The sequence below is a fragment of the Suillus plorans genome (genome assembly GCF_016647745.1).
Source record: "Suillus plorans strain S12 chromosome Unknown HD556scaffold_14, whole genome shotgun sequence".
Classification (NCBI taxonomy): Eukaryota; Fungi; Basidiomycota; class Agaricomycetes; order Boletales; family Suillaceae; genus Suillus; species Suillus plorans.
Window position 1 is genome coordinate 240,689 of NW_024537398.1, and position 23,096 is coordinate 263,784.

Here is a 23,096-nt window from a genome sequence, read left to right on the forward strand (position 1 = left end):
AATATAAAAGAAGCACAATAGAGCACATGGGGCACTGCCCTGTCTTATAGAAAATATGCTGTCAGTCCGGATATCGAGCGAAATGCACGAGTATGTGCGCTGTCTCTCAAACGCACATTTCAACACATTCAGCCCTATTCGAGCACAGCTGATTCTCACTGGGAGTACTGAGTACTGATCATTGATGTCACCAAGTGCAGTGCGGCCTGCAAGAGGTCACAAAGGGCGGGTCACAACTCACAATGGACGGGTCACACTGGTATTGCAAACGTGACCAGATATAATTGGAACTCAGAATTAAGCTCCGCACGCGTCAGCCGCAGCCCCAGACTTTGACCCCAGACTCCGCCCCAGACTTTGGCCCCAGACTGGCCGTTTCCTGGATGTCCTCCATCGATCCATATTTGTGTTACAAAATGTGTTCGCATTTGGTGCCAACACTGGAATTTTGCCAAAGATGGAATCTATCTATTACTATGGCACCGATCAGAGAAAGGTCCTGGGCGGGCCGCCCGCCTGCGAGAAGAAGATATTGGAATATAAAGCAAGCTTATGACCATGTAAAAGCACCATAATCAGCATAATCCCCAACAAGAACTCACCGGTTTACTGATGCGCCCGCCGCCCGCCTGCCATCGTCGCGTCCACGTCAACACCTCAGAACAACTACTGAGCTCAAGTTTGTACCATTCCTTTCTTCGCGCTGTCCCATGTTAACAAGCTATTGTACCTCCGAATCTCGTACTCATCTGCTTGCGAATAGTTATAATGTAACACTCTATGCATAGCCCAAGGCAGCCACATACGGAGCTTCCAGGGAACAAGTTCATCAATTTTCTATATATAAAGAATGCAACTGCAACTGGAGTGCACAAATATTTACCTTGATGATATTTCGCTTACCAAACTATAGTGCCAAGCACGAATAGTGGTATACCTACATATAGCGCGAATGTCACCGCTACTATAAGTTTACCAAGTTCACCTCTCGCCCATTCTCTAACAATATGACCATAGTCTCAAATGATCCCACTTGGTGGCCGACCATCGATGTATATCGTTTTGCCAGCTATTTTGGAGGTTCGCAGTCGGATGTTGAAGTTGATGTCTCAATCTGACCTTGGCTGTGGTTTGCAGTTGCCGCCTTCGTTGGAGTAACATATGATTGGGGTGAGCATGATAACATTAAAGGGTTGCTGATATCTTACAAGTGTTTTTAAGCACTCACATTTGGACAAGAGGTATATCAATACTATCACCGGAACCCGTCTTGCTAATAGTATTTTTGCAGGTCGAATTGGTCTGGGTGAGTATAATCTTATGCCAGAAGAACATACATGAAAGTGCACTCAATTACAGAGACAACGGTGGTCGCTCATGACAGTGCTGTATCTCAGTGTATGTAGCCTGTTTGTCGTCGTTGCCGTTTCGTGCTGACTTGAAAGTATCCTAGGTGCGCTACCTTGGAATCCTATCTGCTGCGTATGTTCGGAAGGCTAAACATTTGGTGTTGTTCTAATCGTCTATCTCTTATAATCAGTCTGTTCATGGCTGGTATGTCTCCTGAGCACATTCACTGTCTTCTCTTCTTCTGACCAATGGTATTCAGGCCGTGTTCCGACCATCTCGCTGACAGATACAGTGAGTCTTCTGTATAAATGCCTGTCATTCCCCTCAAATTAACCGCGGTGTTCTGTAGCAGTGGGTGTGGTTCTTTGCTGACTTCTCAGTCCACTAATGGCTGTCACGCTATACTACCAAAGATGTGAGTCTATTTGGAGTGTGTGCTACCTGAGACTGGTCACTGACCGGATTTGTCAGGCTGGATGATGTACATGATATGGGTTTGGACGAGTGTTGTGGTATCTGCGATGCTGTGGGGTGAGCTTTTCACTTGCGAGACCTCAGTGATATTGGAATGACTGAAACATGCTGCAAGTCATCATCATCACTCGGTTGCATGCTATGTATCAAAGATCCAGAAAGATCCTAATATTTCTCATTGTCACCTTCCTGGCTGTCAACGCTTTTGGTGCAGTGGCCGCCATAATGACAACGATGCATACTTCAGGAGGTGCGTTTAATTATGGATGGAAACGAACGTGCATAGGGCTCATTGATGGATACCAGAGGAACTCGTTCTCTTTGGCACCTACCAGTGCGCGATTAGCTATACAGGAGATCTCACAGTGCTGTCTTCTGCTGTTTGGATACTCTCCGTTATATGGGAGGTCCTCGTACTATGTCTCGCAGTCTGGATTGCGGTAAAGCACTTCCGTGAACTGCGATTGCATTCGGCAGGAGGGATTGTCGGGGACTGTTTTACGGTGTTGATGAAAACTCACGTGGTTTACTTTGCGAGGTAAGTTCATATTGTGATTATTTTTTTTTCCACTGAAGAGTCGGACATGATAGCTTTCTTGCTGTCTCTTGCTTCGAACTCTCTATGATTTTCTCTGCAACATTATCAACGGTATGTCGATCTTTCACTTACCTCTACATGTGACCACTATCTATCATTTCTATAGAGCCAATCCCTCTTAGAATATCAGACTTTGTCTGGCTTGTCTCAGATTTTGGAGGTCGTGCAGATGTTCGTGCTAGGACCACGGCTAATCCTTGGCATTCGAGAATATAATGCTAAACTCGTAGCTGACTCCGACGCAGCAACCAGCATGACCTCAATCGCTTTTCAAGACCGTGTGCATATTTCGACTAGCAGTAGTGTGTAATGCTTGGTGAAGTTGATGCGAACCGTTGTCCAGTGCTTGCAGGGAGCACGGGAATTATTATTTTTTGTTTCTATTACAAGCCTCGTTGCGGTGCTCAAGTGGTTATTTAGTGTCACAAAATATATGTTAAGGAGACATAGGTTTAGACAATAGTTTCGTCGTAGTGTTTACTCGAATCATTTGCTATAGGTCTTGACATTGACAATGTTTCAACCAATGTCCTGAATATCTTCACTGTACCAACGAAGGAAAGCAGCGTACAGAACAGGAAAGTCGAGAGGCGAGAGATGTTTATAGGCGATCTCGCCGGAACGTTAGATGCAAATTTCTATTTGCTCCTGCTTCTCATCTCGAGGATAACTCGTGACCCACCTCTCGTCGTATCGGACCCACATTTACTTTCGTAATATGGTGTAGCCGTCTTGTAGCATATATAGGTATCATACTTTTTCATGCTTCACGGACGCACATACATGGACAGTATGCACGCGTGTAAGCCAGTTGGCGTGAGTCGAAAATGGGAGGTCGAACATTGAGATCAAATAATAGCATGGTGTAGTCCATAGATGAATTGACGTCTAATACAGATTCTTGCAAAGGCGGACTGGTAACAGCGGGCTGTGGTGATCATACGGCAAGGCCCTCGACATCCTCCTCACGTAGTTATTTCCAAAGGCAGAGGAGGCGCGTCTGGCAGGCGAGTCGAAGAGGCAGGACGAAAATACTTGAAATGGTCGGAGCAGGTGTAACGGTCGACTATGTGGCTTTGCTGGCCGCCAAAGCTTTTGAACGGTACGAGCGTGCTTCAGAGTGCTCATACGACGTCTCACCACCATGCAGAGTGCTATCAGTGAGCATTGTCGAGCAGGGGAATCTGAACATATCCAAAGTACTGACATCGGAGCATCGGACAACAATCATGAAACGGCTTGTTGATGTGGCTCCAACACTGTAGGGACATGCAGGGACCGGCACCAGCGATAGTGAGTGAGGAGTCGAGTATCTGCTGCTTGTTGTCAGGCTGTGGGGGTGATGACGACTTCGAGACAGGGAGGGTGAACACACATATGCACATGGGAGGGCGACTATATCATTAAGAAGATGTCAGGCGCTGACGCACGCCTGCAGCAGTGATAAGACACGAATCAAAGCACACGCACCCCATTACATAAGGTGGTAAACTTTAAAGTTGAACGTTGAGTACTGAGTACCAGCACTATCGCATTAATATCATCGTGTCCCATGTCAACACCTTGATCAGAGCAGCCACTGAGCTCTTCGTTAGTGCACAAGTAATAGGTGTGTAGCCGAAGTTTGTACCGTTCTTTCTTCACATTCTCAAGTTGTTGTACCTCTGAATCTTGTACATGTCGCTTGCGAAGAGTCCTAGTCAACACTCTGGGCATAGCCCAACCTCTCTAATTGCCCACCCAAACCCCAGTCCATCAACTTTCTATATAAATAATACAAGAACTCACGGCACCCGACTTGTTCACGATCAAGTGATCGTCGAGACTCGACATTGCAAATTGAAGATTCTGCACTTCAAGTTAGCATTCTAATTATGGCCTATCATGTGTCTCAGATTCAATTGAGAATTCCACCAAGTAAGGTCTTGTTACGCCTGGTGGACGAAGAACCCCGGGAGCATCCATTGATCTCAGTAGGGAGTTGGGAGCCTGTTGAATGATGGTGTTATCGCACTGCGCTAGCGATGAGAGCGAGTCAGAGTCAAAGTCATAGCAGAGCACCTTCCATGGATGCACGAACTCCGAAGAGCTTACAGGTGCGATTTCTCGCCATTATGTGATGAGTCATACCTTATGTTTCAGGCACTCTCCTCCCTTCCTCCCAATCACCAAACGCGCTTGCGCACTCAAACGTTCAACTATGCTCATATTCAAGTATCGGACGAGAGTCAAATATTGCACCGAGGGTTACCAATAACCAACCATATCATCAGCCACCCGTCTTTATATGTCTGCAGAGCGTCCATCTCCCCATCTAATACCACGCTGCAGAATCTCGCTAACTTACCACCCTACAGATAGCTTCTCTATTCTTGGGTTCGCTCCTCCGGAACGCGGAGCATACCGAACAGGTTTCCAATGTATTATATGGTGCATTGTGCGTGGCCGACGGCTAAACTTCAGCGCTCTTGCACAAACCCAACATACTCAGGCTATTACTATTCCGTTTCTATCCACAACTCTACACCACAAACCGTGGAAGTTGTTTAGTCCCTACCTTCCATCCTAACAACGTACAAGACTTAGATACATCAATATGATGCATTGAGCGTAGCGTGCGTTTACATCAGAGTGGCACTGCCCTTACTGACTCACCCTGTGATATTGCAACCTAGGTTGACTCAGAACCCAGCTGGCCGGCACTCATCAAAAGTACGATCATCAATATTTCATGGCATAATTTGAAGGTTTCCTGCAATGGTTGTAAGAACCATGCCCGGATCTTGGCCTCTCTCATTTTTGTTTGTAGTCAAGGGGTCGTCTTGTGTTCACCACACATTAATCAAGGCTATGAATCAGGCTGTGACGTTTGATGCATCCACATCCCATCAACCGCACGCTGCAAATTGAGTGCGGTGTCTTCTATCAGATTCCGCAAAGAAGGTGGGCATATGCTTAAGACGCGGATTATTCATTGAAAGGGTTGTACAGGTAAGTAATATGTCCGCTTCTCCCTTTTTGTATACATCCAACGTCTCTGCCAGATCAACACAAGCTCCCCTTACTGGATGTCTTGTTGTGCTCGGGAACTGCCGATGCTCATTGAGATTCATCGATACAGCAAGCTATTGCGAAGGATCGCATCACGCCTAGACCTACCTTTGTAAGACCAAGTTTTGCATCGGTTTTCATTTGAATAAGCGGTGCATTCAACATTGGCAACTGTACAGCTACTCGCTCCAGTTGTTCTTTTCTGATGGCATGGCAACCTGTGCCAGCAGAATGTTACTGCCGACTGAATTTGGTACTTCTCATACACTTGAGAGTTCATGCTGCTGAGGCTCGTTGATCAACTTTTACGAAATAGGCCTATACAAATTGACGAACAACAAGTCAGGCTTCATGCAGTCATCGGCGTGCCCGAGTTTTCTTTCTCTATGTCCTCTCAGTCCTGCTTGAATCTAGGGGTTGTATCTATCGATCATCGATTCTCGCTATCTCCGAGTTTGGCTGTGCAAATTGATGCCCTGTCAGCACAGCACCAACTCCACGATGTAGATCGGAGATTTTGCGCTCATCATTGTTGGCAGATACGAAAGGCCGATAACTGAGGCAAAGAGCAAGAAGGCGCGCACAAAGCGACAGATGGCCCGAAGACGAGGAAAAGGGATAGGGCATCGAGATATATGCTCGCACACAGGTCGAACGAGTTGTATGTTTGCTTCGTATGGCCCCTGCTATTTGTCATGGTTTATTTTTGATTTAGCCTTGGCATCCCGACATGGAATTCACTTTTCGTGTATCTTTTGTGGTGTCGTGTAAAGTGTTCTGCCCTTCGAAATGACTTATTATTCCTTAATTTCATTTCGGTAATTCAAGTGGTATATATACTATCGCCATACACTCACCAAGTTCACCTCTCACCCACACCCATTCTCTACCAATATGACCATAGTCTTAAATGACCCTGCTTCGTGGCCGACCATCAATGCAAACTATTTTTACAGTTATTTTGTAGGTTCGTAGAGAGTAATCGGATATTGAAGTCGATGTCTCAATCTAACCATGACGGCGGTTTCATAGTTGCCGCCTTTGTTGGAGCGACGTATGATTGGGGTGAGCACATTAATATTAAAGCATTGCTGATATCTTACAAGTATTTTCAGCACTTACATTGGGACAAGAGGTATGTCGATGCCGTGATCGGAGCAGCCATCTCGCTAAGAATCATTTTGTAGGTCGAATTGATCTGGGTGAACAGAGTCTCGCGGTAGAGGGAACGCACATCAAAATACTTACACTTAATCACAGAGGCAACGATGGTCCCTAATGACAGTTTTGTATCTCTGTGTATGTAACTTGTTTGTTGCAGTTTCCATGTCATGCTGACTTGAAAGTATTCTAGTCGCGCTACCTCGGAATCTTATCTGCTGGGTATGTTCGAAAGGCTAAACAATCAATGTTGAGCTGATCGTTTATATCGCATAACCAGCATGACCTTGCTGGGTGTGTCTCCTTAGTACTTTCACTGTCTTCGTTTTTTTCTGACTAACGAGATACAGTCATTGTTCCGACCATCCCGCTGACGGATACAGTGAGTCTTCTGCACAGATGCCTGCTATTCCCCTCTGATTAAACGTGGTTCTCTGTAGGAGTGAGTGTGGTTCTTTACTAACTTCTTGGTTCATTAATGACAGTCATGCTATCCTGCCACAGATGTGAGTCTGTTTGGAGTGTGTGTCACCCGAGGTTGGTCACTGACTGGATTCGTCAGGCTGGATTATGTACGTCGTACGGAATTGGACGGGTATTGTGATATTTGCAATACTGTGGGGTGAGCTTTGCACTTGCGAAGCCTCAGTGATATTGACTTGACTGAACCATGCTGCAAGTCATCATCATCACTCGGTTGTATGCCATGTATCAAGGATCCAGAAAGATCCTGATATTTCTTGTTGTCACCTGCCTGGCTGTCACCATTTATAATGGAGTGGAGGCCGTCCTGATGACGATACACGCTTTAGAGGGTACGTTCAATTGTGGATAAAAACAAATATACATGTGACTCAATGATGAATACCAGAGGAATTCATTCTCTCCGGCACGTATCAGTGCACGATTACCTATACGACAGATACGCTGATTCTGAACTCTGTTGCTTGGACACTCTCCCTTGTGTGGGAGGTCCTCGCGCTGTGTCTCGCAGCCTGGATTGCGGTAAAACACTTCCGTGAACTGCCACAACATTCGGCAGGGGGGATCATGGAGGACTGTTTTGCAGTGTTGATGAAAACCCACGTGCTTTACTTTGCGAGGTAAGCTCATATTGTGATTATCGTTTCTTTTCCCCCCACTGAACGGTCGAACGTCGTAGCTTTGTTGGTGTTTCTTGCTTTCAGCTCATTATTAATTTATCTCCAACAATTTCATCGGTATGCCAATCTCCCGCCTTACTCCTTCATGCGCTCACGATTCATAATTTCTATAGTTCCAAAATCTCACGGAAAGTCTGACTTTTTATGGCTTGATTCAGATTTTGGACGTCGTGCAGATGTTTGTGCTGGGACCACGCCTGATCCTTGGCGTTCGAGAATTTAACGCTAAGCTCGTGGCTGATTCTGACGCAGCAACTGTCATGAGCTCAGTTGCTTTCCAGGAGCGCGTGCACATATCGACTGGCAGTGGTGTATAACACACGAGACGCTGATGGTTGTCTGGTGCTCTGCAGGAAGCAGGAAAATTCGTGTTTTGTCTCAAATACAAGCTTCGTTGCAGTACCTGTATAGTTATTTGGTGTCACGAAGTAGATTTCAAGGAGACGGGCTTGGGCAGTATTTTTGTAGTAGTATGTGTTCGAATCATTTGCTATAGGTTCTGACATTAACAATTATTTAAACCAATATCTTGGATATCCCTACTGTGCTAACGAAAGCATTGCAGCAGTGTACTGAATGGGAAAGTCGAGCGACCAACCATACTGGCATCAACCACCCGTCTTCTCTTCATACGTCTGCAGAACCTCGCCAACTCACCTCCCCACAAATAGCTTAACCACACACTGCAACAAACAGTGCATGTTATCTAGTCCCCGCCTTCCATCCTAACAGCATACAAGATACACCGATTGCGCGATGGATTTAGCGTAGCGTGCGTTTAGATCAGAGTGGCACTGCCCTTACCCCTATGATAGGCCGCCTTGATCTGAAACTCAACTGACTAGCGCTCAGATCATCAATCTTTCATAGCATAATTTAAAGGCTTGCTGCTAAGAACGACGCCCGAGTTTTTGCCTCTCTCATTTCTGTTTGTAGTTGAGTGATGGTGTTGTATTCACCGTACATCAATCTGATTCAATCATGGATTGTGCATCCACTGCCACATCCTATCAACCGCACGCTGCAAATCGAGTGTGGTGTCTTGTATCAGATTCCGCACCTATTATTTATTGGCATCCTTGTGAGATTGCTAAGGTGGAGGGCGGGAAGTGCGCATATGCTTACTAGTAAGATGCGGATTATCCATTAATGAAAGGGCTGTACATGTACAGGTAGTAAGTAGTAATGTGTAACCTTTGTTTTACACATCCAACATCTCTGCCATGTCGACATAATTAAACTCCTCTTGTTGAATAGCCTTGGGGATCTTGTTGTGCTTGCGGACTGCTGATGCTTATCGAGAATCATCGAGACAACAAGCTTTTCCAAAGGGTCGCGACTATTAGTCTGCCTACCAAGTTTTTCATTTGAATAAGCGGTACATTACATAATATTGGCAATCGCAATACAACTACTCACTCCACTCGTTTTCTTCCAACATGTGCCAACAGAATGTCACTGCCTTCGGTACTTCTTAAAAGCTTAAGGGTCCTGCTGAGGCTCAGCGCTCATAAATCAACTTTTACGAAATTAGCCTACAATCTTAAGAACAACAAGTCAGGCTTGATGCAGTCATCTGCGGCAGCGCACCCGAGTCTTCTTTATCCATGTCCTCTCTCAGCGCTGCTTGAATGATAATCTAGGGATGATATTCAAGTTGTATCCATCAATCGGGGATTCTCAACTAGGCCACTTCGAGTCTGGCTGTGCATACTGATGGGCCCTGTCAGCACTGCATCAACTCCACGATGCAGATCAAAAAATTTGCGCTCGTCGTGGTTGGCGGCCTTGTGATACGAAAGCCTGATAACCAAGGCAAAGAGAGAGAAGGCGTGCTCGAAGCAATAGATGGCCTGAGGACAAGGAGAAGGGGTGGAAGGCATTGAGATATGTGCTCGCACGCGGGTAGAACGTAAGTTATCTTCCGCTTCATACTGTCTGTCATGGGTTTATTTTTAGTCTAGCCTTGGCATATTTCTATGTATCTTTTATGGTGTCATGTTAGGTGTTCCGCCCGTCGAAATGATTCATTGCATCATTCCCCAATGTCATTTTGGTGATCCAAGCACTGGATGGTAGTATATATGCTATCGCCATAGTCATAGTTCACCAAGTTCACCTCACCCGCACCCATTCTCTAACAATATGACCGTAGTTTCGAATGATCCCACTTGGTGGCCATCCATCAATGAATATCATTATTCCAGCTATTTTGCAAGCTCGTGGAAACCAGTTAGATGTTGAAGCTGACTCAATCTAACCTTGGCCGCGGTTTCGCAGTTGCCGCCTTTGTTGTTGTGGCGCATGATTGGGGTGAGCATGATGATACTAAAGGACTGCTGATATCTTACAAGTATTTTAAGCACTTACATTCATACTAGAGGTATGTCAACGTTATCACCGAAGCAGTCACCTCTCTGAGAATGGTTTTATAGGTCGAATTGGTCTGGGTGAGTAGCGTTTCATGTCAGACGACTCGGAACACACATGAAAATACACTTAATTACAGAGGCAGCGCTGGTCCCTAATGACAGTTCTGTATCTCGGTGTATGTGGCTCGTTTGTCGCGGTCTCCAAGTTGTACTGACTTGAAAGTATCTTAGGTGCGCTACCTTGGAATCTTATATGCTGCGTATGTTCGAAGGGGTAAATAATTGATGTCGTGCTAATCGTCCATCTCTCATAATCAGCCTGGTCATGCTTCGTATGTCTCTCTAGTTCATTCGCTGTCTTTGCTTCTTCTGACCAATGGCATACAGTCGGTGTTTCGACCATCTCGCTGACAGATGCAGTGAGTCTTCTGCTGCACAGATACATACTATTCCCTTTCACTTAACCGTGGTACCTTGTAGGAGTGGGTGTGGTTCTTTATCAGTTTCTTGGTTCATTAATGACTCCCACGCTATACTTTCACAGATGTGAGTCTGTTTGGAGTGTACTACCCGAGGCTGATCACTGACCGGATTCGTTAGGCTGGATTTTGTACATCGTATGGAATTGGACGGGTGTTGTGGTACTTTCGATGTTGTGGGGTGAGCTTGGCATTTGCGAGACCTCAGTGATATTGACCTGACTGAAACATGCCGCAAGTCATCATCATCACTCGGTTATATGCCATGTATCAACGGTCCAGAAAGATCTTGATATTTCTCACTGTCACCTTCCTGGCTGTCAATATTGTCAACGGAGTGGCAGCCGTAATAGCAACGATGCATTCTTCAGGGGGTACGTTTAATTGTGGATAAAACCAACGTGCATGGGGTTCATTGATGAATACCAGAGGAACTCATTCTATCTGGCACCTATCAGTGTTCAGTCAGCGTTGCGGAACACAGCCTGATTCTGACTTCTGTTGCTTGGATACTATCCATTGTGTGGGAGGTCCTCGCGATGTGTCTCGCAGTCTGGATTGCTGTAAAGCACTTCCGTGAACTGCGACAACATTCAACAGGAGGGATTATGGAGGACTGTTTCGCGGTGTTGATGAAAACTCATGTGTTCTACTTTGCGAGGTAAGCTCATATTGTGATTATTGTTCCTGTTTTCCACTGAAGGGTCGGACGTGGTAGCTTTGTTGCTGTTTCTTGCTTCGATATCGTTATCGATTTATCTCCAACAGCCTTGACAACGGTATGTCCATCTCTCACTTATCTCTTCATGCGACTACGATTCATCATTTCTATAGGACCGATTTTCCCTAGAAAGTCAGACTTTTTTAGGCTTGCTTCAGATTTTCGAGGTCGCGCAGATGTTTGTGCTGGGACCACGCCTGATCCTTAGCGTTCGAGAATTTAACGCTAAACTCGTGGCCGACTCTGACGCAGCAACCCACATGACCTCAATCGCTTTCCAAGAGCGTGTGCATGTATCGACTGGTAGTAGTGTGTAATGCTCGGTGAAGTCTAGTGCCTTTCAGGGAACGCGGGGAAATTTGTTTTTTATCTCCATTCCAAACCTCGTTGCGGTGCTCAAGTAGTTATTTGGTGTCACGAAGTAGATTTCAAGGAGACAGGCTTGGGCAATATTTTTGTCGTAGTATGTGTTCGATTCATTTGCTATAGGTCCTGACATGAACAATTATTTATTGATGTTTCAACCAATATCCTGGATATCACTACTGCGAAGGCAAGCAGCGTAGTACGTACTGAACGGGAAAGTAGAGGAGCGAAATATGTTTATAGGCGATGTCGCCGTGGCAACGTTAGGATGCAAGTTTTCACTATTTGCTCTTCAAGTTGCTCCTCATCCTCGAGGACAACTCGTGACTCAGGACTCACCTCTCGTCGTATCGGAAGCATAATCCCCGACTCCCACGTTAGTGGAGGAGGGCTTTGTCGAACACAAACGAATTCCCATGCGTCAGCCGATGTGCAAAGCTGTGCACTTGGACAGAATCTTAACTTTATTATGCATCTGCTGAGTGCTCTACAGTTTTCGGCAAATACTCACCATCATACTTTTGTCAGTAGCTGAGCGCTGAGTCTTATTACATGGATCTCACCGCTCTCGGACATCCAAACCTGCGCGACGGCAGTTCTACATCTGTTTTTTTCATTTTCACTGGGATAAGGAATTTCTTGAAGCAATTGAATAGGTTGGTCCTTGGCTCATTCAATGTCGTCTTCAGCCTGGTCCTTTATTTGTGAGACACTACAGACTTCAAAGCACGTTGATATATATCCTCAACTTGAAATACGATGACATGTGGAACAGCACAAGCGATTGTAATTTGGGTGGCAGAAGTTGTTAGCGCTTTGGTCACGAGTGCATGGTTACCATGGGGTGCAGGAGCAGGCATGGGCCTCATCAGCTTCCTATCTTGTGTTGCACGTTTCGTGGTTGCCGTGCTGCTAGTTATTTTGACCCCAACTGTAAGGCTACCTGTCTCCGTGAAGTCCAATGCTAACAGCTCGTTCAGATTTCAATAGGCGCAGGCGCAGGCGGTTGGGTAGCCTATGGCATACTGATAGTCCTTTGCCTTGTTTATCTTACGTTGTTTCTGATTCTTGTTATCAAGGTCATCGAAGCTGTTGTGCGCATTCTTGGTTGGGTCGGCTTTGATCACTCCAGACGGCCAGTCGATAGCGGATTGATCGGTGTGCTTTCTCTTTTCGGATGTTGCGGGCCACGGAGAGGTGGTCGCGAACGAAGACACTACAAAGCCACTTCATCTCCCAAGGGTTCTGGAAAGTCGTTCGTCGTTATTCGGGCACGGAAGCTTCAATCGTCGCAACCCGATACTCATCCACACATTCACAGGGTTAGATACTCAACGGACGAAACTGGAGCCTGCTAGGACCTTCTTCGCAAGCAAAATCACATGAGATAAATTAAGTTGTCGTGATTAAACCGAAATAAGATGTCTACAACTTGAAATACGATGACACGTTGCAGTGCATGTCATTTTGAGAACGAGCAGGCCGGAATCAGGCATGCAGCCCTTCCTCCATCGGTGCCTTCCTATGATTCCAAGTACAACGGGAGGACTACGCTAGATGCTCGGCCAGTACAACATGTGACTTCGCGGCTTCACCGCGGACGGACGCAATCGACGCAATCTCTTCAGCAACAGACGGGAGAGAGTATAGAGCCATAGAGACATCACATACACTCACCCTATAGTGCTGCGCGACGACCTGTCGTCGCAAGGTGCAACTGTGACCTGTGTGATCAACTTGAAATAGATATTCCACAGACAATCAAAGTGTTGCCTCCACGTGCGAGGAAGAAGAAGGCATTATGCGTGAGTCCTTTCAAGTTTGTCCTTGCATAGCTTGCCTTCGGGTAGATCGGTATAAACTACAAAAGCCAGGATAGAGAGCTTCGTGGCTGTGTGAATGATGCTTGGAACATTGCAGAATTTCTAAAATGTTTGTCCATTTTGATCATCTCTTACTCACTCAGTATTGAACAACACAACCATGTAACAGCCTTCTGGAATTACGCGAAAGAGGACATCATGGTGCTCACAGATGAGCCATACAATCTGAAATACATGCCGACGAGACGGAACATTCTTAGCGCGTTGCGATGGTTAGTGAAAGACGCCCAGCCTGGAGATTGCTTATTCTTTCACTGTGAGTCACGTATCTGTCATTTGAACAAGCGATTGATGATGTATCCAGACTCTAGACATGGAGGACGAATCGTCGACTTGGATGGTCGCCGTGTGGATGGTCACCGTGTAGATGGATTTGAGAAGGGTAACAGTCACGATAGTTCCAAATTTGAAAGTGCTGATCCGCAAACAAGCTATCCATCCAGTTGACTGGGAACGCGCTGGTGAGATTGTGAGCGAGGTGCGTTTGTATACTTGTTTGCTTTGATTATATGCGATGTTAATTCTCAAACAGGACTTATACGACGTGATGGCAAGTACTGGGAACGCGAACTGTGAGGTTGATACTAACTTTTACACAGGTCAAACCCCTACCCGCTGGCTGCTGCCTTAATGTGAGTTTGTGAGCGGCTTTATGTGTCAACCAACTTCAATTTTTTTATCAACAGGCGTTGTTTGATGTAAGTTTTAGTTGCCAATTTCAAGCTGAACAGATTGTATCATGAATACTAGTCATGTTATTCTGGATCCGTCCTTGGTATGAAGCTGTCATATAACTATGTTGTGTTTCTTTGTTGATCTGTCTCGTGCACAGATTTGCCGTACATCGTCAGTCCACAGATGCAACTTGATGCACTCGCGACTGTCTAATCATTTGCTTAGTATCAACCCAGTGATCACTTGAAACAGCATGCTGCGAACTCTCGAGCTCTTACAAAGTACCCGCAAGCTCATGTGGTAAGTGAAATACGCTCCTCAACTCGAAGTCTGTTTGACGATCAGATATCAGGTATTGTTTGCAAGCTGTAGTGACTTCCAAGGTAGCGGGGGCGTTATCATAAGGGGTGGAGAGTTTCTTGGAGCCATGTCCTCTGTGCGTAGTAATTAACAATTCGCTCGTATTATTCTGACCAAATAGTGACTATCAGGCCTTCATCTCGTCCCTTAGTGAGTATTATTCTAGTGATGACAGTCATGCGACTTATTGGCATTAGCGACCAACCCAACCCAGACATATTTGCAGGTACTTGCGTCTGTGCAGGTTATCTTACGTCGGACTCAGAGGCAGACGCCGCAGCTGTCGAGTTCGTATCCAATTGTATGTCAATCCCATACTTTCTCTCATTTACTAACGCTGTGAAAACTTCATCAGGATTCTAGTCAACAATGCCTCTTTTAATTTAGTTTTTCCTTCTACGATTTGTACATACAACAGGGAAGTTCTGTGAGTAGAAGCTTGTTATTGTTTTAGATGGAACGATCCAGTTAAGGATCGTCCCGGAGACTGCTGGAACAGCTTACCTTGCGCGTCTCAAATAGCAGACGTGTACGCCTATTTATGATTCTATACTCGTTTTTTTAGATGTGTGGATACTAATTGAGTATCGAATACCTGATCATCAAGAACAAGAACCGAGTGTTTGGTTATTAGTGAGCTGTCTGGTGTTACGAAGGCTACATGCGTTGCGTCTGTAGTAGATGCCAGGTCACAGAATAAAATAGTTCAGCAGCAAACAGAGAATTTTGAATATCCGAATTGCAAAGAGTGGAGCAGATTCGCCGAGAAACGGTTCAATGTATGCGCACAAGTCTGCCAAATCGAGAATCGTCCCCCATGATTACAGAGTGCTTCGTAGCACTCTGTAGCACGATCTGACCCGCTGATGCATAAGTGTGTCACAGTGTGCAGGATATAAAAGCTGGTTGTCGTCCTACAGTGTTTCCCTATCCTCAGAAGCATCATTCGAGATCTCTCTCAGAAGACTCCATATCATCTCACACATAAATGCGTCTCTCCCTCCTTGCTGTTGTTGTCTCTTTGACAACATCTATGTTTGTTGGTGCATGTACGACAGAGTCTGGCTATTGCAAACTATCATCAGATTGCTGCGACTCCTTGATTTGTGATCAGGTTGGGGTGAGTATGAGCAGGTCGCCGTGCAACCAGGATCCAATCACTCACCTACTCGCCTTAGCATACATGCATGCCAGGACTGACAGAGTGGAAATAGTCGGTAGCCCGAGCGGGATGTCACGTCAGTGGGTCATTTTCTGCTTTCGCTTTGGTATCATGATTGATGGTGCAATATCCAGTTGGCGGTGACACAGCCAATCAGTACAATTGTTTTTGAACGAATTTTCGTGTTGCTCGAGCAATATGATCCAGATGAATTTTACCATTGAATCACAGAAGGAAGACAGACAGACAAGACGGTGAAAGGGAAAGATAGACAGATATACTTACATAAATAACCCGACCACAAGGCAGAGCCTGCAATGGAGAAGAAATTTATGTAAGATGCCTGAGTGATGGTGGCATCATGCGTCTTGGCTGAGCTTCTCGAACCCTCGCCTGGAACCCAATAGCGCATTGCTCCAACACTTGGGTTGATGATTTTGATGCAACGATTGTACCAGACGAAATTGCAAAGGTCTTCGTAGCAAGAGCGAGCGCTGTATATAGATGTCGACATAAGACACATTATACAAGATAAATATACCGTGAATAAGAAAGACGGCAGAACTTACGAGATGCAACGGTCCGCGACAAAGACTCGATGAGGTTTACAGAGGAACGAGCAGGCCGGAATCAGGAGTTGGGGACTGGTGCGCAAGCACCGTTACGATGAGATATCGGCTTTCATCATATGTGAGAGCGTGCTGCAGAGTTGTAGTACATATATAGGCACTGTCCATGTCTGTGCGACGAATTTCATTCAACATTCCCCACCATTTCAAGGACTCATCAATTCACTAATGCTCATGTCGCGTCACGGTCATCCTAATTCCACCAAGTAGGACCCTGGAACACCTGGTGAACGAAGAACGCCAGGAGCATCCATTGATCTCAGTAGTAGGGGTTTGGGAGGTTGAATGATAGTGTTGTCGCAGGAAGCGCTAACGAGGAGAGCACAGTCAGAGTCAAAGTGACAGCTAGGTACAATATACCTTCTGTGGGTGCACGAAGAGGTACGGTTTCTCCATGTATGTGATGAGTCATCGATTCATCCTTCGTGTTTGCGCGCCGCTCCCAATCACCAGACGTGCTGCTCAAACATTCAACCATGCTCATGTTCAAGATGCACGAATATGGGACGAGAGTCAACCAATCTCGCACAGAGGACTATCAACTAATCCCATCTGACCACCAACCAACCACACCATCAACGACTGACTCGTCTTCATCCATCTGCAGAGCATCCATCTCCCCATCTACCACGCTACAGAACCTCGCCAACTCGCCTCCCTACAAATAGTTTCTTCATTCTTGGGTTCGCCCCTCCAGAACGCGGAGCATACTGAACAGGTTTCCAATGGATGATTATGTGCAATCGACGGCGAAACTAGTAGGCTCAGTGCTCTTGCACAAACCCAACACAATATCATTATCTACAGCCCTATACAAGAAACAGTGCCAGCTATCAATTCCCTACCTTCCATCCTAACGGCATGCAAGATACACGATGGATTAAGCATAGCGTGCGTTTACATCAGAGTGTCACTGCCCTTACTGTGACATCGTTCTCGCTCCTGTAATAGGAACTCGGCTGACCGGCGTTCAGATTATCAATATTTCATAGCATGAGTTGAAGGCTTCCGGATCCTGGTTGTAGTAATGGAGCTACTCCCTTAACTCGTTCCTTTTCAATGACGTGCCAATCTGTGCCAACATACCAGTACTTCAAGTTATTCCACACAAAAGCCCACGCTGCTGAGGCTCGTCCATCAACATTTACGAAATAAACCCATACACAACAAATCAGCCTTCATGCAGTAATCAGCGCGCCCGAGTCTTCTTTTTCCACGTCTTCTCTCAGCGCTGTTTGAATCTAGGAATGTCATTGTATCTATCAATCAGCGATTCTCAACTAGGCTATCTCTGGCTGCGCAAACTGATGTTCTGTCAGCACCGCACTCCACGATGCAGATCCAAGATTCTTCGCTCATCATTAATCATTCTTGGCAATCTTATGATGCGAAAGCCTGATAACCAGCACGAAGGCGCACGAAGCGACAGATGGCGCGAGGGTGAGGCAAAGGGATAGGAGGCATTGAGATATGTGCTCACATACGGGTAGAATGTGAGTTATCTCTGTCATGGTTTATCGATTATCTTTGATCTGGTCTTGGCATACCAATACAATTTGCTATCTTTTACGACGTTATGTAAAGGGTTCCACTCGTCGCAATGTTTCATGTTTCATGTCCAACATTTACGTTGAGTCCCTGGATCTTTGGTTGATCAAGGCAGGGATGATTATTATCTTTCAACCTCATTTTGGCGATCCAAGCGCTGGATGGTGGTTATATGCTATCACCATACGTCTGCCAAGTTCATCTCTCATCCACACCCATTCTCTACCAATATGACCATAGTCTCCAATGATCCCACTTGGTGGCCGACCATCAGTGCGTATCATTTTTCCAGCTATTTTGCAGGTTCGTGGAGAGCAGTCGGATCTTGAAGCTGATGTCTCGATCTGACCTTGGCTGCTGTTTTGCAGTTGCCACCTTCGCTGGAGTAACATATGATTGGGGTGAGCATGATAACATTAAAGGACTGCTGATATCTTACAAGTATTTTTCAGCACTTACATTTGGACAAGAGGTATGTCAATACTATCACCGGAACCTGTCTTACTAATAATTCTTTTGCAGGTCGAATTGGTCTGGGTGAGTACAGTCTCATGTCAAAGGAACATACATGAAAGCACACTTAATTATAGAGACAACGGTGGTCGCTCATGACAGTGCTGTATCTCAGTGTATGTAGCTTGTTTGTCGTAGTTGCCATTGTGTGCTGACTTGAAAGTATCCTAGGTGCGCTACCTTGGAATGCTAGTTGCTGCGTATGTTCGGAAGGTTAAACAATTGGTGTTGTGTTAATCGTCTATCTCTTGTAATCAGTCTGTACATGGTTGGTATGTCTCCTTAGTACATACACTCTCTTCTCTTCTTCTGACCAACGGCATTCAGGCAATCTTCCGACGATCTCGCTGACAGATACAGTGAGTCTTCTGCATAAATGCCTGCCATTCCCCTCAAATTAACCGTGGTGCTCTGTAGCAGTGGGTGTGGTTCTTTACTGACTTCTCAGTCCACTGATGGCTGCCACGCTATACTACCAAAGATGTGAGTCTGTTTGAAGCGCGTGCTACCTGAGACTGGTCACTGACCGGATTTGTCAGGCTGGATGATGTACACTATATGGGATTGGACGGGTATTGTGGTATTTGCGATGCTGTGGGGTGAGCTTTGCACTTGCGAGACCTCAGTGATATTGGAATGACTGAAATATGCTGAAAGTCATCATCATCACTCGGTTGCATGCCATGTATCAACGAGCCAGAAAGATCCTGATATCTCTCATTGTCACCTTCCTGATTGCCAACATTTTCGACGGAGTGATAGGCGTAATGACAACGATGCATTCTTCAGGGGGTACGCTTGATTGTAGATGAAAATAAACGTGCATTGGCTCATTGGTGACAACCAGAGGAATTCATTCTTTCTGGCACTTATCAGTGCCAGATTAACTGTGCGGAAAACATCCCACTTTTGATTTCCGTTTCTTGGATACTCGGAATTGCGTGGGAGGTCCTCGCACTGTGTCTCGCAGTCTGGATTGCGGTAAAACACTTCCGTGAAGTGCGACAACATTCAACGGGAGGGATTCTTGAGGACTGTTTCGCGGTGTTGGTGAAAACTCATGTACTTTACTTTGCGAGGTAAGCCCATCGTGAATATTGTCTCTTTTGTCCACTGAAGGGTCGGACGTGATAGCTTTGTGGCTGTTTCTTGCTTCGAGCTCGTTATTGATTTCTCTCCAACGGTGTGTCAATTTTTCACTTTACCACTTGCGACCACGATTCATTATTTCTCTAGGACCAAAATTCGCAAGAAAATCAGACTGTTAATGGCCTGGTTCAGATTTTCTCGGTCGTGCAGACATTCGTGCTGGGACCACGCCTGATCCTTGGCATTCGAGAATACCATGCTAAGCTCGTGACCGATGCCGACGCAGCAACTGGTATGACTTCAATCGCTTTCCAGAAGCGTGTGCATATATCGACTGGCAGTAGTGTATAATGCTCAGTAAAGTTAACGGCGGTCTGGTGCTGTACCAAGAGCAAGGGATTTCGCTTTTATTTATTCCTACTTTCGTGATGGTATTTCTTTATTTCGTGTTTCGTGTTTCTAAGTATATTTCAAGGAGACAACTATACTTCGATCTCATCTGGCAGATGCCTTGAGGCAGGTTATGGAGTTCATGGGGATTCAAAGAGACCTACAATCGATCGTATAATATTAGCCCTACTCCTAGGCTTGTTGGTTTCTTGCAATCAGACTTGAAGCTTGAATACTGAAGCGGATACTCCAATGCGGGGTACTGCTCCATGAACAATTTCACATAAATTTAAATACTATGTTTGGGCAATCGTGATTCGTGACAATTACCCCGATTTTATTTTCCTCTCGATTCGGCCACCCCAGCCCTTCCGTAGATTTGCCTCAGAAACCGCATGACAGCAACTGTGTACTGCCATCATCAAATTCAAGCATCAGCTCAAGCATTTTGTCCGGCGTAGGCTTTTGCAACGGACTCGAGAAGACATACATACTGTTCTCTAAAATTAATTTATGTGCACAGGGGGTTCATCGTGTGTGCCCCCGGGTGTGCACTTGAACGCATCGCCAAGCTCTACATGAGAAGGGATGGTCGGGACGACAGCTAATGCAACAATAGATGTTCACCCAATTACGACTACGTGACCATTGCCAGTTAGTCTCCTGGACTGACTATTTTACCCCAGCATTTTTGTAGAAGAGGTATATTTTATGCAAGTCACCGAGCATCCAAGAGTAAATACGGAAGACGTGTGGTATAGATATCTAGGCGAAGCGGAGCACATCCTTTAATCAAATCTCCTGCGTCTGTAACAGACATTCCGAGGTTTCTTTGGCATTGTGATCATGGTCTATGGAAGGATTGTTAACAATACTCAAGAGTGATGATGAACTGAATGGACGAACATGATAGTTGTGTTCTGGGATCTCTGTGATGCCATCCTCTAACCGAAGCTCAACTTTGCGGATGATGTTGGAAATCACGGTTCCAAGTTGCAGGTATGCGAACTATTGAAAAAATCAGCCAAACACGCCTCAGCAAGCAGATAATCAAGCCCACCTGCTCGCCAATACATCTATGCCTCCCGGCACCGAAGGGTTGGTACGGGCTCTCAGTTCCCTTGCTTACAGCACCGAAACCATAATCAATCTTCTCGCCATTCTCGTCAGAGTAAGTCTTGAAAGCCTGAGCAGCAACGCCCTCGGGATCACTCCACCGTGTCGGGTCCCACTTCGTAGGGTTAACCCAGATAAGGGGGTCAACCTGGCTGACGGCAGCAGAAGCAAGCACGTAGTAGCCCTTTGGAACAACATAAACACCATCTTTGGAGGGGGCAGCAAGAGTCGCGGGAACTGGGACATCGGAACGAACGTAGCGCATGATGCTGTGAATAGGCGGGTGCATGCGGAGTGTCTCACGAATGACGGAATCAAGGACTGGAAGCTGGCGGAAGCCCTCATATGTCATCGGACGGAAAGAGCCATCGGGGTTGCCGAAATGGTCGACTTGCTCCTGGTAAAGTGCTTCCCTATGATGACGATGAGTATATGTCAACTGCCAATAACGAACAAGACTCACTGGACTTCGACGTTCTGAGCAAGGTGAAGAAGGGTCCATGAACCGGAGGCAGAGCTAGTGTGCTGTCCTGCCATGAGAAGGGCAATCATGATGTGCGCGATTTCGTGGTCACGGAGAGGTCTGCCATCACGGTATTTTTGATCCATCAAGGCGGAGATCATGTCAGGTTCGTCCTACAGCATGCATAGTGAATATACGTTAGATCCCATCAAAGTAAACGCCTTACAGAGTGCCCTGATTCCCTGCGTTTGCGGATGATGTCGGTATAATATTCGCTCATTTTCTTGTGTGCTACGTCCCGACGGCGATAAGATTCCAAAGGCAAGTTAGGAAACATGAAATTCAGCGGGGTGAAGCCTCCATCCAGGTCGTTGTAAAGCGCAGAAAACGATTTGTCCAAACCACTCCTGACCTCCTTGCCTTGCAGAGTACGACTGGCAGTTAAAATAGTGATTTGAGCCATGACGTCCGTCACATCGAAGCGTCCCCATTCATTGATATCGTCCATTTGCCAGATGATGAATGCTTGGTCGGTGCGCATGTAGTCGTCGACTTCTTGCTCGAACATGCCCACGTACGCCCGGAAGTTCTCAGTTGAGAGGCCGACTTTAACGAACTTCTTTTGCTCCATGAATACTTCGTTGGGGACGTCGTATACGACATCTTTACCGAAGACGGGGGTCGTGAGGTGCTGTTCGTGGTTGAGAGGCATTCACGAAAATACAACAATCGCACATACTGTGTAAGCATCTTCTGCAGAGAACGCAGTCGATTTACCACCCAAGACAAAGTTGTTGCCCTTAGCACCGAGTGCGACGGTCACCTTGCGTCCAAGTAGAGTGAATGTGAAGACATCGCCGTACTGAAGAAAAGTATGAGACAAATCATGACATGAGAGATGTCACACGACCGTACTTTTTCCCTACACTCGAAGAAAAATTTGAGTGGGTCATCGCCGTACGCGATGGAGGACCCAACGAAAGGGATCCAGTGGAACACTTCTGGAGGCAGTGAAGGGTCTCGGGGAACAACCTGGCGACATTGCGTCAGTAGGCACGCAAACTGGAGTTGCTACTGTAACATGCTCACCAGCTGCTTAAGGATGTTCAGCACGAAGATGATTATTGGCGTATAGACGATTCCCAGTAGAACTGTTCTACCGGGAGAGGCGGTGAGATACTGCTGCACAGCATCAACAACGGCTGCAACGTAGCCCGCAGCTGGGGCGGTCGAATCGAACGACATGAAGAAACAAAGTCAAGATGTAAAGCAATGTAAATGCTCCCGCGCTGTCCAAGGAGCACTGGTAGGGTCTCACGAACGCGACTGACTTGTTTTCAGCGCGCGTTTTTATCTTCCCAGAATAGGTTGTCGAACCACGGTACGTGGCTTAGTCATCCCACATCCGAACCAATCATATCCCGAAAACTGACTTGCTTCCGACGGAGAGAAATATAGAATGAGGTGTGTTAAATCATGCAGGGGATAATCAATTAAGCTATGGTGCATTATGACGTGTAAAAATAAAAAGAA

The 23,096-nt window shown here is 46.1% G+C and overlaps 7 protein-coding genes across 7 annotated transcripts; 6 read left to right on the forward strand and 1 right to left on the reverse strand.

The window, feature by feature from the left end:
- The first annotated feature begins 801 nt into the window (after positions 1 to 801).
- HD556DRAFT_221470 (uncharacterized protein) lies at positions 802 to 3,021 on the forward strand. The gene is made up of 14 exons (XM_041309935.1): positions 802 to 867; positions 914 to 1,080; positions 1,138 to 1,170; positions 1,222 to 1,241; positions 1,292 to 1,306; positions 1,360 to 1,398; positions 1,454 to 1,482; positions 1,541 to 1,554; positions 1,610 to 1,645; positions 1,822 to 1,881; positions 1,940 to 2,074; positions 2,131 to 2,362; positions 2,416 to 2,473; positions 2,529 to 3,021. The coding sequence occupies exons 2-14, from the start codon at positions 1,008 to 1,010 to the stop codon at positions 2,730 to 2,732; spliced, it is 948 nt and encodes a 315-aa protein (XP_041162934.1). The 5' UTR covers positions 802 to 867; positions 914 to 1,007; the 3' UTR covers positions 2,733 to 3,021.
- A 3,179-nt stretch (positions 3,022 to 6,200) lies between these two features.
- Positions 6,201 to 8,548, forward strand: HD556DRAFT_221487 (uncharacterized protein). The gene is made up of 13 exons (XM_041309936.1): positions 6,201 to 6,440; positions 6,506 to 6,538; positions 6,589 to 6,608; positions 6,661 to 6,675; positions 6,734 to 6,772; positions 6,828 to 6,856; positions 6,915 to 6,928; positions 6,985 to 7,020; positions 7,197 to 7,256; positions 7,315 to 7,449; positions 7,506 to 7,737; positions 7,797 to 7,854; positions 7,911 to 8,548. Exons 1-13 carry the CDS (start codon positions 6,368 to 6,370, stop codon positions 8,112 to 8,114), a joined length of 948 nt encoding a protein of 315 aa, XP_041162935.1. The 5' UTR covers positions 6,201 to 6,367; the 3' UTR covers positions 8,115 to 8,548.
- A 1,486-nt stretch (positions 8,549 to 10,034) lies between these two features.
- On the forward strand, positions 10,035 to 11,686 carry HD556DRAFT_1525713 (uncharacterized protein; the record flags this gene model as incomplete). Its single annotated transcript, XM_041309286.1, has 13 exons — positions 10,035 to 10,110; positions 10,161 to 10,180; positions 10,233 to 10,247; positions 10,307 to 10,345; positions 10,401 to 10,429; positions 10,488 to 10,501; positions 10,557 to 10,592; positions 10,650 to 10,715; positions 10,770 to 10,829; positions 10,888 to 11,022; positions 11,078 to 11,309; positions 11,367 to 11,427; positions 11,483 to 11,686. The coding sequence occupies 13 exons, from the start codon at positions 10,035 to 10,037 to the stop codon at positions 11,684 to 11,686; spliced, it is 987 nt and encodes a 328-aa protein (XP_041162936.1).
- Positions 11,687 to 12,494: 808 nt separating this feature from the next.
- HD556DRAFT_1440461 (uncharacterized protein) lies at positions 12,495 to 13,093 on the forward strand (the record flags this gene model as incomplete). The annotated part of the gene is made up of 2 exons (XM_041306114.1): positions 12,495 to 12,668; positions 12,716 to 13,093. 2 exons carry the CDS (start codon positions 12,495 to 12,497, stop codon positions 13,091 to 13,093), a joined length of 552 nt encoding a protein of 183 aa, XP_041162937.1.
- A 177-nt stretch (positions 13,094 to 13,270) lies between these two features.
- Positions 13,271 to 15,329, forward strand: HD556DRAFT_221902 (peptidase C14, caspase domain-containing protein). The gene is made up of 14 exons (XM_041309937.1): positions 13,271 to 13,540; positions 13,728 to 13,874; positions 13,923 to 14,000; positions 14,062 to 14,096; positions 14,151 to 14,168; positions 14,218 to 14,250; positions 14,305 to 14,316; positions 14,369 to 14,393; positions 14,451 to 14,464; positions 14,519 to 14,593; positions 14,646 to 14,729; positions 14,785 to 14,803; positions 14,851 to 14,940; positions 15,009 to 15,329. The coding sequence occupies exons 1-14, from the start codon at positions 13,537 to 13,539 to the stop codon at positions 15,014 to 15,016; spliced, it is 642 nt and encodes a 213-aa protein (XP_041162938.1). The 5' UTR covers positions 13,271 to 13,536; the 3' UTR covers positions 15,017 to 15,329.
- Positions 15,330 to 18,222: 2,893 nt separating this feature from the next.
- HD556DRAFT_1440463 (uncharacterized protein) lies at positions 18,223 to 19,945 on the forward strand (the record flags this gene model as incomplete). The annotated part of the gene is made up of 15 exons (XM_041306115.1): positions 18,223 to 18,295; positions 18,361 to 18,393; positions 18,445 to 18,464; positions 18,515 to 18,529; positions 18,583 to 18,621; positions 18,677 to 18,705; positions 18,764 to 18,777; positions 18,833 to 18,864; positions 18,923 to 18,933; positions 18,954 to 18,988; positions 19,045 to 19,104; positions 19,163 to 19,297; positions 19,353 to 19,584; positions 19,640 to 19,688; positions 19,742 to 19,945. The coding sequence occupies 15 exons, from the start codon at positions 18,223 to 18,225 to the stop codon at positions 19,943 to 19,945; spliced, it is 981 nt and encodes a 326-aa protein (XP_041162939.1).
- A 663-nt stretch (positions 19,946 to 20,608) lies between these two features.
- HD556DRAFT_1288643 (cytochrome P450) lies at positions 20,609 to 22,901 on the reverse strand. The gene is made up of 7 exons (XM_041299360.1): positions 22,653 to 22,901; positions 22,479 to 22,595; positions 22,303 to 22,425; positions 21,790 to 22,254; positions 21,564 to 21,736; positions 21,045 to 21,513; positions 20,609 to 20,992 (listed from the first exon to the last, which is right to left on the reverse strand). Exons 1-7 carry the CDS (start codon positions 22,806 to 22,808, stop codon positions 20,777 to 20,779), a joined length of 1,719 nt encoding a protein of 572 aa, XP_041162940.1. The 5' UTR covers positions 22,809 to 22,901; the 3' UTR covers positions 20,609 to 20,776.
- Positions 22,902 to 23,096: the final 195 nt, after the last annotated feature.